General features: G+C 45.6%; 1 protein-coding gene across 9 annotated transcripts in view; it reads right to left on the bottom strand.

The window, feature by feature from the left end:
• Positions 1 to 9,750: 9,750 nt before the first annotated feature.
• Positions 9,751 to 14,585, bottom strand: part of PUM2 (pumilio RNA binding family member 2) — a 65,944-nt gene continuing 61,109 nt past the window's right edge. For all 9 annotated transcript variants that reach the window (XM_063424415.1, XM_063424390.1, XM_063424410.1 and 6 more), the window contains 2 exons: positions 13,368 to 13,560; positions 9,751 to 12,677 (listed from right to left, as the gene is read on the bottom strand). In XM_063424415.1, the coding sequence (XP_063280485.1) occupies positions 12,546 to 12,677; positions 13,368 to 13,560 (325 nt within the window). In that variant the 3' untranslated portion in view covers positions 9,751 to 12,545. The remainder of the gene's footprint in view (positions 12,678 to 13,367; positions 13,561 to 14,585) is intronic.

Below are 14,585 nucleotides of genomic sequence, written 5' to 3'. Positions count from 1 at the left end.
AAAGAGCTCCATGCTGAAAAGCCAGATGAGACTTGCATGGAGAGGAGATTCTTGGCAGCCTGGAGCTCAGGGGATCATAGGAGCTGGTTGCCTCTGCCCAGTACAGCGGAGCTGTGGGGATTTCCCAGAATTGGATCAAGGGCTTCCAGCAGTGTAGCCCAATTGAACTCAGTCTCCTTGGGGAAAAGGAGCTGTTCTGGACTGCGTGCTGCCATGGGAGGGGGGAAACACAGCTGTGGGAGGAGCCCAGCCCACTGCTCCCGCTGCCACCAGAGGCCAGCCGGGAGCAGGGATGGCAACTGTGGCTTTTGGGCAACAGCACCCTTCTGCTCTGGGTTCTGGAGCAGAAGCCATGGCCCTACCCCTGAGGAATGTATCACACAGCAGCAGGAGCTTTGGCTTTGCGGGTGTCAGACCCACCCACAGTACTGTGTGAGGACGTGCCACTGTCACTCGGTGTCCTCACCTCGCCGCTGCCCCTCAGCAGCAGTGCAGCCTGCAGAGCAGATGACTGAGCACTCCTGAAGCCTGGTGCCATGTGTCCTTAAATGGTTTATTAATGGACTGTGACCAAGTGGGGTAGGGTTAGAAAAAGGGTTAGATACTGCTTTGAGTTCCTTAACAAGGTCTGGATTGTACCTGTGGCATCAAGCTGGACAGACTCACACATCACATCTCAATGATTCAGCTGACAATGTCATCAATTCAATGTCATCAGCTGACAAACTTAAGTATGCCACAGCCTGACATCCTGAGATGGAGAAGAGAAATATATTGCCTAAAACACAGTGGGAGATTAGAGTGCAAATATTGAGAGTGGGAGGTTATGTGCAAATATTGAGGTTGCTCTAAGTGTCCAGGCTGCCCACCCACTGCGGCTGACAGCTCACTGCTCACGTGCTATTTCTGGCTGGCTTCAGGTAGCTGGCCTCTGAGGTGATGATTGCCATTTTCTCTGTTGTTGCTTTTGTGACAGAGAAAGAAATCTGTTTTCCCCCCTATGTAGTAGCTCAGTTGGCTAAAGGGGATTTGTAAGAACAGGAAACCCACAGCTCTTGTGTTTCACTTCTCAGGTATAGCATGTAGGCAAGGCTTTAGGTAAAACTGAATTTGTGTGGTGATTGCTTAACAGGACAGAAAGAGGGTGCCTCTGGACATGTGGGGCAGTAACAGGATGTTAAATAGATTTAGTTGAATCCATTCAGATACAGTCTGCCCTAGAAACTTTTTGGAGTGAGGTGGGAGATGCACCCAAAAAAGGGGATGTTGTCTGGGAAGGGTGAAGCACTGTCACTTGACAGACCCTTCGACATCAGGGTTTTTCCCATGGATGGTGCCTCAGAATGGTGAGTGGGCAAAAAGAAGCTTTGATCAGTGAGCTAAAACCTGCAGATGGAAGAGGAAGGATCGTCCTGACAGGAGCAGGTTAGGACAGTGTGGCTGGTAGCCTATTTGGAGACTGTGTAGACCAGGAAGGTTTGCAAAGTTTCATTTGCTGCTAGCCTGGAGCTTCTCTTCTTCTTCCCTTTTCAAGTTCCTCAGGCCTCTGCCTCTATTATCCATGGCCCACACCACATCCTTCTCTTTCTAACTCCATGCAAAGGAACAATCTGCCCAGTCATTAAACTAATACAAGCATTAAGAACCAATCTGAAGAGGAAGCAAGCTGGACCTTCAGCCTCAGATCACCAAGAGCTCATCTGCCAGTGTGCAGCATTTGGCATCCAGCCTTTGTGCTGCTCATCCTCTGGGTCCCCAGACACAGGCTCCCCTCTTCACCAGGCCATTTCTCTTCCTTCAGGCTGGTGGCACCAAGCACACTTAACTCTTCCTAACTCCCTGCATGCCTTGGCAAATCCCGTGCGGTTTGGTTTGGAGGTCCTTTTGCACTGATGTAGAAATGATTGATTCTGACCCTTTCCCGTGCAGCTGTGACTTGCAGCAGGATCACCTGTACGCACCCAGATTGCTTGCACAGTGATATCTGATTTTGCCTGTTCTGTCCGGCCGCTTTTGCAGTGAGTCACACATCTCTGAGCAACTCCATCTGCCTCCTGGCTTTCACTGCCAGGAAGTGAGACCCAGGGAGACTCCCCTGTGGCCCACCCTAAGGTGTGGAGTGTGAAGTTAGCCTGAGGCAATGTCTGCTCTGATCTCCTTCCTTCTCCCTGTAATGCTCCATGGAAAGGACGGCCTTGCCTACTTGGACAAGAAGAAGCCTTCTTGTAAAAAATCGGAGGTTGGGGTTTTTTTCCACTTAAACAATGCAAAGAGTAATGGTCCAAGTGTCAGAGTATCTGTAGTGTTGGCTTTAGAGTTGCTAACTGAATCCACTTGGCTGCCTCTCTCAAGAGTTTGGTGACCTTCTTTCTCCTCTATCCCCTTTCCCTGTGTTCTGCTAGTGAGAACTTCTGTGTGGACACTGAAAACTATATATAAATATGTCTGTGCCACTAACCAAATTATTCTTGACCTCATTAAGCAGAGCTTCCTTTGGCAAAAGCTCAGCTGGCAGTGGCATGCCACTTTTGTGATAGTTTTCATAAACAGCTGTAATAAAAGCAGCTGCATTGCTTTGATGCTGTGTGTGAGGCCTGGTAGGATCCTGCATGCTCATTACAGAGAGCCTCAGAGCTGGATTTTGGGGGCTGGTGCTTGAAAACCTACAGAGGGGTTTCCCATTAGCCTGAAGTTACCCGGGTGTTGCCCACAAGAAAAGACTGATTCGCTCTCTCTTAATGAGGCCTTTTCCTGTAGTACTGGATGCTGCTTTCACTGTTCAACAATTTTGACCCACCACTTTCAGAGCTTGTGCACTAGGCAGGTATTTCTGAAAGCACTCCCATGAATAACCACATTTTTTGTTGTTCTTTCCCTTGCCCAGGGAGATGCTCTGCTGCCTTGCTGTGGTCAGCTCAGGGCGGCTCACTCACGGTGACTCAGGCTGCCTTGCAGTACGTGATCCCTCAGCCTCTGTGACCCTAAATAATTTGAGCACAGAATGGGATTTGCCCTGGCATGAAAATGAGCATGGAGAGAAGGGTATCACGACTCCCAGGAACAGGCAGGCAGCTGCTGGGAGCTTTGGAGAAGAAGCAAGCAGCATAGGGAGGAGAGAGCTACCCTGTTTCCAGAGCACCTCCTGCTTGGTACCTGCTGCCTTGCCCTCTGGCAGCTGCCCTGCTCCTCCAGAGGAGGTTTCCATTGATCCTGTGGTGCCCCTGGGGACAGGAGCTTTCTTCAGTGCACTCAGTGGGGAAGTGCTGAGAAGAAGTTCTGCAGATTGCCTGAGCTGCAAACCCTCTGCATGAGAGAAGCTGGATTCTGCACGGCTGCCTGCTACCCTGCAAAATAGGAACTGTGATACTTGGTGCTTTTATAGTAGTACCTCAATAAGTGCTATGACAATAAAATAGGTGTATTTTTAATCCTACAGCTGGCTCTGGCAGTGTCACAGAGGTCCATTATTTGCCTGGGAGAGATGGGGATTACTCCAGATCAAATGAGGTATAATCTCGTGTCAAAGGCCTCCTGTATTTTCTCTGTATTCCTTTAATGTCCTGATTTGTGATAGAGGCTTATGCTCTATCTTATGATAGGTTATGCTTAAATAACTTGCACAAAACTTTAATAAAAGACCTTGTGGAATATGCTCCCTGTTTCTCTGTGACCTTACCCAATATACAACATAACCCTGAAGTTAACCATCAGTTTTTCCACAAACTAGAACTGTACTGCTGGTTAAAAAGTTCCAAATGAAGGAGAAAATGAAGTGTTTTAACCAAAATGCTGAAGTATTCAGTCCACATGAAACATGTTTACTATAAGTTTCAAGACTGTCACCTTTAAACAGCCAAATCTCTTGAGTTAGGTGTTTCTGCTACATGGAGAATTTGAGTAAGCACGTCTAACTCCAGGAGTTCTGCCAAAGCAGGTTTAATACTCCTACGTATGCAAAAAAGCTGGTCTTGGGAGAAGCAGATGCTGCAGCAGAGCAGTTGCAAGAGCAGGGTTAGGCTGCATGAGAGACTTTAGTTTCATTTCAGTAACAGCTGCTTAGAACAGATATTTGGAACATTGTAAAAAATATTGTTGGTTTTTTATGTATTCATGAAGTTGAGGTGATCTGGACCTTAGACTGGCTGAGGGTCTTTGAGGAATGATGGCTCTGGGGCCAGCCACAGGTTTTACCATTTCCTCTTGCTACCAGTTGTGGCTATGCCGTGGAATTGATACGATATAGCATACAGGTTTTCTTCCTGATTAACCAAACGGATGCATCTTGCTGCAATTATCATCCTTCATTTAGCATTTCAAGGCCACTTACCCCTTCTGCAGATGTTGGCTGGCTGAGGGCTGAGTGCAGTCACTCCTGGCTGAACCCTCCAGGCGGTGCAAGTGCCTCCCAGCCCTGGCTGTCAGAGCACTGACTCACCCAGGATCCCACCCATCCTGTCTCATCCCTCCAGCTCCTGGGAGTGGGGATGCCCCTGCCCCAGGCAGATTGATGCCTGTGTGCTGCAGGGATGGTGCAAGGCTGAAGCAGAGCCCAAGCTGTGCTCCAGTGCCTGCCTGTGAGCACCTTCCCGGTGGTGAACCACCTCCATGGGAGCATCCACTCACAGGGAGGAGGGCAGGGGCACAGCGGGGCACACCCATGGGTGAGGAGCTGCAGGGAAGGAGGGGAGCAAGGGCTGCAACCCTGCCCTGCTGACCTAAATGTCTGTGGGGAAGAGAAAGTTGTGAGGCTACCACGGGTTTAAGCTTAGTGTGGTATGCCTGCTCCAGTCTGACAGCACTGACTTTGGCAGGGTGAACACAGATATTTTAACTGCTTCATATTTTTATGATTTTGTTTCTTTTTTAAGTTTGATTTCTTTTTAGGTGACTGTGAAATTAGCTATACTTCACCGTGAGGCCTGAAATGAAGGTTCTGCAATGCATAAAGCATCTTTTTACTATTATTACTATGTTATGTACTTTTTAAAAACACTATTTGGTTTTCAAGGTGCTCCTTCTGCCTTCACCTCCCCTTCTCCCATTATTTGTAATCTAAAAAGTCCTTATATTTGTTTATTGCACTGTGGTTACAGTAGCTTTGTGTGTGTGGATGTAGATGCTTTATTTTGTCATCCTATTCCATTCTTCAGTATAAAGTTGTTCTCACTCCCACTCCCAACAAACTCTTTGGGCCTAGACTGGTGTTCTTTTCCCTCCTTCCCTTCCTCCCCCTTTTAACCATTGATTTATAAAATGTTGCTTACTATTTTCTGGTATGTGCTAGGTGAAGAGACCCACTGTGTATATTAAGGTGTTCAGTGTCATCTAAGACATTCTGCTGGAAAAGAAGGTTTGGCTGAGGCAAGCTTCTAGGGAATGTTTCCCTGCCCTGCCCAGATGTCTTGGATTCTCAAGGGTCCCTCCAATGGCACCAGATGCCTAAGTATGCAAGAGGATCTCTTCCCAGTATATGAGTCTGCCTGGAAGTGCCCACATTTGAACAGAAGTGGTTTTAAATTGGGATGGTATTTCCCCCATAGCCTCACTGGTGGGGTGCAGCTGAATAGCCTTTGTGGAGCTACCCCTTCTCCAAGTGGCCAGTGGGGGCCATGCAGCACTTCACAGAAATGTGGGATGGGTCACCTTGAACACCCTGATCAGACCTCTGGACTTTTGGTTCCCTGCATGTGGAGGGGATGGCACATGGGGAGGGCTGCATGCTAGACCCTTTCCCAGCAGGATGTGAACTTGGATGACTGCCAAACTGGGATGAATAATCAAAGAGTTTAGTTCTCATGAGACACATGATGTTTCAAGGAAACAGGAGACATCATGTGAATTTTGAAGTACTTAAGATGGTGAATTTTCATACAAAAAGGCTTTTTAAGAACCAAATGGCCCACTTGAAAGAGATCAGTATATAGCTTGGACGTCTGACAGGGTTGAACTCTGCTCCATTCATCCATCGCTCCATGCAAGGGGTTGGAATTCACTTTGTGATTTGCACTGAGTTTGCCCATCCTCAGCTCCTCAGCCCAGCGTCAGCCCTTTGAATCTTGCTTATTGAGTGATTGCTCTGATTGTTGTACCTGTTGTGGATCCAGTTCACACACAGGTGTGGAGCAAGGAACAGCCTCTAGGCAGGCCCACCAAAACTGAGCCCAGGCAACGGGGCTGAATCCTTCTCCAAGATCCAGCCTGTAGGAATAAACGGCCTCTCAAAACCTCTCCTCCTGAATTGATCCTGTGTTAGGAGGAATGAAAATACTTTCTGATGCTGTGTTTTAGCTCTCTTAGAGAAAGGGAGATAAAGATTATACAGGGGAGGAAAGAGAGGTCTTCATTCCCACCACAGAACCTCTGATTTTTGATCCTCCAGCTTAGACAAGGAATAGGGTGCCTATATTTGGGAGAAGAAAATATAGCTGTGAAATGTGCCATCATCATCTCCCTTGCTAGCCAGGCTGGCTAGTGCTTTCTGCCACCACCTGTGTGTGTTCCCTTGCCGTAACACTTCCCTTCTTAGTTTCCATTAGCCCTCAGCAAGCAGTTGTATGTCTTTGGGGATCTTTACTTTACAACCTGACACCTGCAACTGTTCTGCTTCCCCAAGGCTAAGGAAAGCCCTTTGACAGGAGCAGAGGGGGCCTTGCAGCCTGAGAAGGCACAGCCAACATCACCTGTGAGGAGAGAGAGCTCAGCAGGCTGGGCCAGTTCATGCCCAGTCCCCAGCAGTGGCGTTCCCCTGCGGCAGTCAGGTGCTGGGGCAGCTCTGCGCTGCTCTGGGTACAATCCACAGCTGGAATTCGGAGTGTGAGTGTGTGAGCCTGTGCTGTGACCAGCTCTGTGCTGCTCTGGGTACAATCCACAGCCAGAATTCGGAGTGTGAGTGTGTGAGCCTGTGCTGTGACCAGCTCTGTGCTGCTCTGGGTACAATCCACAGCCAGAATTCGGAGTGTGAGTGTGTGAGCCTGTGCTGTGACAAGCTCTGTGCTGCTGTGGGTACGATCCACAGCCGGAGTGTGAGTGTGTGAGCCTGTGCTGTGACAAGCTCTGTGCTGCTGTGGGTACGATCCACAGCCGGAGTCTGAGTGTGTGAGCCTGTGCTGTGACCAGCAGACAGGCAGGCAGGCTCCCCTGCCTCCCCCAGCTGAGCATGCAGTGCCAGGGAGGGGCTGCCTCGCTCCCCAGGCTGGGCTGGGAGCAGATCCAGCAGCCAGGCTGAGGAAGGGCTGTGGTGCTGCGTGGCTGCCAGGAAATCTGAACCCTGCAGGCAGGTTTGAAGCTCAAACGAAGCTCATTAGGGCTCAGCCATGTAAGGGGTTTCTCCCTGTCCAATGGTCTTGGACACCAGCTGTGTCACCTGCAATGTGCCCTGGCTCTTGTTGGCACATCTGGGGAGCCAGGGTTGGGTAGGCACTGTGCAAGCAGAAGAGCAAGAGACAGAAGGCCTCCTGTGCCCAGAGTACTGATGCTGGTGAGGTGAACGTTTTATTCCAGTATTTGTTCTTATTAATGAAAGGAAGAGGGTCTTTAGAATAGGTCTTCCTGCACTTCAGCTGCTTTTTATAAAGCCTCTGGAAAGTTTCCAGTCTGATAACGATGGAGGAATGCTGCTCCCAAGATATATTTTGCATTAAGTGAGTCTGGGAGAATCGAGGTGGAGACAAGGATCTCAGGTGCAGAACCTACTGACTCCCACCTGCGTGCTTTAGGAGTCATGCTCCATCTTGTGCTCTTTGTGATGCAAGGAATGGTTCAAGCTGTGCTAAAACCCAGCCCAAATTCAGGAGTAGAAAGTAAACCCGCCCAGCTCCTTGTGGTTAGGAAAATGCCTGTGAAGTGAGGGAGGTGGGTTCAAAACCCTGAGGCTGGTAATGGAAACTAATTCAAGCATCTCGTTTGCTGGGCAAGTTCCCTAACCACAGAGCGAGCCTGCAGAGGGAGCAGGCTCCGTCCAGCAGAGGAAATACTCGTGCAACACCTCACTGAGGAGCAGCAGCAGCTCAGTTAAACCCCTAAGCTTGGCCCTCCCTACCTCTCCCTGCCTCGATGCAGGGTGGTCACTCCCCCACCCCACAGCGTCTGTTCTGACACCAAATGTGTGATGTTGGGATCTGGTTCATTCCCTTGGCTAAAGCAGTTATCTCCTTTCCTGCACCAGCTCAGAAAAGCCCATGTCCTGTATTGGCTCCTGAGTACCATCAACGCTGGGTGGACAGAATCCTTCTGCCCTTTCCATGTGTGACTCTTTCTGTGACAACAGCGCTGGTTTGTATCCTCTTCTGATGATGGAGCTGGGGAGGCCTGGGCTGCCCTGCTGCACAGGAGAGCAAACACCCCAGGCTCGCTCTGCAGCACCTCTCATATTGTCTCTTCCTGGGTGGCAGGATCTAGCCTTGCCAAGTTCTCCCACACCTCCCTAGCCCGACATCAGGAACCAAGCAGAGCCCCAAGCAGAACCAAGAGGGATATATCCCTGACAGGAACCAAGCTTCCTCATTCCCAAGCCAAGAGGTGCTTCAATCAGCATCCTTTGGGCACAGATAGTGCCTGTGTATCTCAAACTGTTTGGGATGAGTAAAGCACTGCCTGTATTTCATCACAACATCAGTGCTGCCCACAGACTAATGAGACTTCAGCTTGGTACGATGTGAACTGCTGTCTGAACAAAGCACAGCCACTCCTGCCCTGCCGTGGGCTGCGACAGCTCAGGGCACACAGCTCACGGTGTTCCCCTTTCCCTCCTCAGGCAGCAGCAGAGAACTGTGTTGGCCCGAGAGCAGGATCTGCCCTCCCAGGACACGCGATGCTCAGGCAGCACTCCCCGCAGAATTCCTCACCGGAGCACTCTGCCCATCCTGAGTGCAGGGCAAAGTGCTGCTCTGTAGTTTGCCCCGAGTCTCCTCCCAGGTGTGACTTACATGCAACCTGCAGTCTCAATGAGCAGTTGCTAGATATTAAAATGCTTTTGCATTCTCTCAGCTTTACTTCCCCAAACGACATGGTGGGAGTTGTTGTCACCCCACTGTTAACTCAATTCCCGAGTTACTGGAATGCTGAGCATCAAACATTCTCATGGAGCCCAATCCCACTGCTGTGCTATGCTGTGGTGAGCCATAAAAATCTCTTGAAATGCATGTTCCTTACAGAACAGTGACCAAATTAGTTTCCAAATTTTTTTTAGCACTTTAAAACATCTATGACCCTAAACCCTCAATTTTCCCCATGCTCTGATGGAAAAGTCATGGATGGAGGGATGGGCATTCTGACTGCTCTGTCCACAGGGGCCCCTTAGGTGAGTTATTTCCCACCAGGCTCATTTCCTGTGCTGTCAGACCACTTCACACCTTCAGCTAAAAATGGTCTTTTGAAAAACCTCCTGGGCAGCAACAGAAATGAGTGTGGATCCAGGGATGCCACAGAGCTAACAGTTCCTTCTCTCATTTGAAACCTAACCCTCTCAAATGCCCCAGAACTCATCTGGGATCCAGGGATGTAGGAAGAAACTGTCAGGAGGCTGCAGCCTTAACTAGTCATCAGTAAAGACACTGTATAAACCAGGAAAGTTTAGCTGCTCAAAACTGCCCTCTGAAAATTTAATCAGCTAATCCAGAGTTCTTGAATAATTGCCCAATTCCCATGAGAACAAGTGAGCGAGCACCTTCCCAAAGCTGAGCTCCACAGACACAGGTAAGTCACATAAATGAGAATATGGCTGGTTTCCTACAGGAAAAACGCAAGACCAGATATATTTCACACAGTGTTATTCACACATTTTCATTTTGATTTTTACAGTATATACACGTGAACATTACATTATTCAATACGAGCCACCTGGAGTCAAACCTAATCAAACTGGTCCGTAAACAATCTATATCAAAAAGCAATACTTGAGCAAAAAGTCTAGTGGTTCTACCCAAACCCTAAAATAGTTGAAAGGAAATCCAGTGATTTTCACGTTCCTGGATAGAATTTGTGCACAAATGATCTCAGGAGAGCGAGTGGAAGGTTATACTCAAGATACTGAAAGCACCAAGGATGACAGTTACAGGACTGTTTCAATTCAACCATGGCATGAGTGCTGCAGGGACTAACACAGGGACATTATCAGTTTCTGCCTGGACATCCCTGAAAGCCTGACGTACTGTCTGAAGGAATGTCACTCTGTGGATTGTGACACACGGCACAGGTACACAGGGTAAAGCTAGTCACTGAGGAGAATTCATGTGTCCAAGGAAGTGGCTCACAAGTCATCCTTTGGGTGACTACGGGAAAGCTCTGGCTCCAGTGACAGGGCTGGTACCTCTGGGCAGGAATTTTGTGAACTGCCATGCAAAAACTACTTGGCAATTAGAATTGTGCTTACTCAAAATAACAAGGCCTACTACTTCACTTCATGCAGGCACTGGAAGTAGGCCAGAAGAGACTTTCCCATTTGCCTATTAAGGAGTTATCACTACCATTAGAAACGCAGCGCCTCAGATGTCTGCTTGAGTAACAGTTATACAACCCTGGTATCAACAGTAACATGACAGAATTCCTCATACAAGTTTATACCACTACTATTTTCTTTCTCATGAACACACCCCTACCAAAACAGCCTTTTATTTGATCAATGCTCAAGACGTTGTTTCCAAACTACCACGTTGATCAAAACTTTAGTTTAAGCCATCCAAATGAACATTTTACACAAAATACTTACTTCAACAACATACAAAGCACTTTCTTTATCTTTCAGAAACTGAATATACAAAGTAAGCTTTTTCCAAAATATTTCCATAGGCAAAGGATTAAAAAGGATTTTAATTATACACATATGGTCACAATTCTGCCTTAAAAAGATCATTGGGAAATGTACATAAGGCCGCTTGTATATGTACATCATCTTTATGTTACTGTTACAATGTCATATGTCCAGAGAAAAAAATCGACAGTATCATACATATTTGCTTTACGCTGCGAGAAGGCTATTCAAAAATACAGTACTCTTCTGTACAAAAAATTCATGCCACATTTATTAAGATGGAAGAAGCACTGGTTTCTGTGATAACCAAGTATTTCAGTCCACTTCTTACTATGCTTATTTATCCTGATTTAAAATTTGAACAGATTGATTTCCCAAAGTGTCCATATGAACAGATTGAACAGCTATGTTACAAACAAAACATAATGTTTCTCACAATAGATAAAAAGAAAGTCGGTTCATATTTTTGAAACCATATAAAGATAGAATTTTAAAAAAATCACTCTTGATTTGCTGAAATAAATTTACATTATACAACACTATATGCCAGGGGAAAGAAGGGAAAGGGGATATGAATATACACTAAAATGCAAATTTTTGTCCCAAAAAGGAGTAAAACAAATTACATTTACAGCATGAAGGTTTACAAATGTACATCTGTACAACCAAGGTAAGCATCACTACTAAATTAGCAAGGCTTTGTAATAAACATCGAAACGAGAGATTTGTTTTCAAACTGTAAACTTACACCTATTAACTACACGTATACAATGCATATATTTATAGGAAGCAAAAAGCTATCTGAATATTTAATCAATCATGCTTAAATGTTGAGCTATCAAGTTTACTTTTCAGTGGCCCCTTCTCTTTATCATTACCTATTTTTCGCATCTACAGTGAAAAAGCAGAATAAATGCTCAACACTTTCAAATCCTTACAATTCTATATGCAAAATAAAAAAATACATATCTCTACTCTTCCTGCATTGTAAAACTGACTGTAAAGTTAATACAGGGTTCACTCCTTCTCCAACAGAGTACTTTGCTGAATGGAAGTACCACCATCATTTAAATCCCTCTACCTTGTACAACAATTAAATATATAAGTATATACAGAACTTTACTTTTAATACATTGCTAGAGAAACCTTAGGGCATGATTTAAAAAAAAGCTGTATCCACAGCAAGTGCCAAAACTTAGTCTTTTGAAGTTTCCATCGTTTTGTTCTTCCCTACTTTAATTTGCTGTGTCCTGTTTGTTACTGGGATAGGATGTTGTGAACCACCAAAATACAACTTAACTTTTCAACATGTTAAATAATGTTTATGCAGCTGATCAATTTTAATCTGGTATAAAAGACTTCACACAAAAGGGAAAAATAAGGATTAATTCTATATACAACTCTATAAACCTGTTGTGCTATGATGCTGGGTAGACCTACCAGATTGCAAGCCAGTGTATTAAAAGAATACTGTACTTTTTCCCTTTAAAAACTATTTCAGTGACTTTACAAGGTAAAAATTTACAAAATATGTGACAGCTATTTTGATACAATTACATCATATACAGGCATTCTGTGCTTTGCCAGCCATCCAATCTGATAGGTCTCCGGATCAGGGCTGGAGATATTTTTTCTTTTTTTTTAACAATTCACTCCCCAAAAATATACACAAGAATAAAAATTTTACAAATGGATGAACAAAGTCAATAAATAGATTTAAAAAAATCAGAACATTTAGAGTTAAGTTGTAGGTTTTGATAATTCACAATTTAATTTGTCTTCCATTTCTCTTTGTCTTTTACAGCATTCCATTTGGTGGTCCACCGATTGGCCCCAGATCAGCACTGTTCTTCAGGTAATACTTCTCCAGCTTGGCCAGAATGTGTTTGCCATAGGTGTATTTACGCAGAGTCGTGATGTGGGGTCGAATCTGTAATGAAAAACACGTTTGGGTTTTTTTTAACATCCACACTTTTAAGTACAGGTGACTACACTTTGCAAAAATTACACAAAAAGATGCCCAAAGCCTGTATTTCAAAGTGCTGGAAGTTTCTGGAAAGATGTAAAACTGGTGATTTTGACTCATCAAATGAGCTGATGTTCCTGTTGCAGGAAAGGGAGGCAGTACTTTTGGGAGAGCCCTGTTGGTGAGCAGAGGAAGCAGAGCTCCTCCAGGAATATCCTGGGCCCTGTGTTCAATAGCCTTGGGCCATTATGGCAACAGCACATTATTCCATGTCTGGATGTTCTTAAGCAGAAATGTGCCTGTATGCTGGGAAGTGTGGGACTCTCTTTTGAGGGAACTGCAGAGCAAATAAAGAGAGAAACTCGTATTTCTTCTGTTATATTAATAGTTTTGACAGATAATACATTTTCCAGTTAAAAGTACTTTCACATAAAAGCTGGCACAAAGACAGGAGATGAAATCCAACCATTGAAACCTTCCTTTTTTAACTCAGAGAGCTGAGTGTTTTCTGCTATACCCAGCTCCACTGATGTCACGGCTATACATCAAGTTCTAGATTACAGAAATGTGGAGTTTCACATCTGCAGGGCAAGGTGCTCTGGCAGCAAAGCTGGCACAGACATTTTTGAATCCCTACAGGCATGCAGCACACACCTTGTGCATGATGATCTTCCTCTGGGCGGGCTCGGCCATGTCGATCATCTTCTGCACCACGTAGTTGGCGTACTGGTCCTTCATCATGGTGTATAAGGCACTGTGCGGGCCGTCGTTCTGGCAGCACACCTCGTCGATCAGCAGGGCCCGCTCCGCGCGCGACGCGTGCGTCACGCACTTCTCTACCACGTTGCTGAAAAAGAAGGCAAGTCCATCATGGCACTGCAGGTGTAACATTCTTTCAGGTAACAATTAGCAATTGATCGGGAAGTTTATCAGTTTAGCAGTTCTTCAGGGTTCTTCACGCCAGTAAAAAGCACACTGCAAATGCATCAATTCCTCATTTCCTAATCTCCAGTGTCATGACTGAGGAAGTTACAGGATTTATATATCCCTATTATTTCACCCATGTGAAAAGGTTGTTTTCTGATTAATTTGTAGCAGAGACTTTTCTACTGAAGCTACACAGGCATACTGGACTTCAGCCTGAGGATGTGTTCTAGCACATCTATTTTGGTTGTGAGCCCTTTGAAGACAACAGAGAAAGCCAGATAGGATTCTTGCTTTTTGAATAAATGCACTTTCCAGGAGCATGCCTACATCAAAGATTCCATCAAATAATCTTTTGTAGAGCAACTCTCTGACCTTCCAGTTTATTTCAGAAACTGGAAAGGCCATCAAAGCTTGTAACATAGCAAAATGATCCCGGACCTAAATTTGTGCTTTAGAAATTAAGCGAGTTAGAGGGTTATGAAGAGTTCTATTCAGGCAAAGAAAAATAAAATCCAAATAAACTAGTTTGCTAGCAATTCTTAAAACAAATGCCCCCATAATGTCACAGTGCATTTCTACTTCACTCTGATGACAAGGTTAGTCTCACTAAATCACCTAAAATGAATTCTGAGGTGTGTTTTTCCTTCACAAAAGGCACAAAAGGCACATAATCCATATTTCAGCAAAAAGCACAAAAGGAGTTTTAGGTTCCAATTTCAGAATAGTTCAGGCCTCCTACAGCACTCTTTCAGACTTTCTAAGGCAGAAAATCCTTGTCAGACTGAACTACCACTTTTTAAAGCTAGCCTTGTTATAATTGCAAATTGCTAGGCTGGGTTGAGAGCCAGCAAGTCCCAGCTTATCATCATCAGCACATCACCCAAGCTGCAGCAGAACTGTTCACCTGGCTCTGGGAATCCTTTTATGAAAACCTGGAACCTGTTC

This window comes from Prinia subflava, chromosome 2, assembly GCF_021018805.1.
Source record: "Prinia subflava isolate CZ2003 ecotype Zambia chromosome 2, Cam_Psub_1.2, whole genome shotgun sequence".
NCBI classification, from domain to species: Eukaryota; Metazoa; Chordata; class Aves; order Passeriformes; family Cisticolidae; genus Prinia; species Prinia subflava.
Note: the sequence above shows the minus strand (reverse complement) of the source record. Positions and strands in the feature narration are given on the sequence as shown.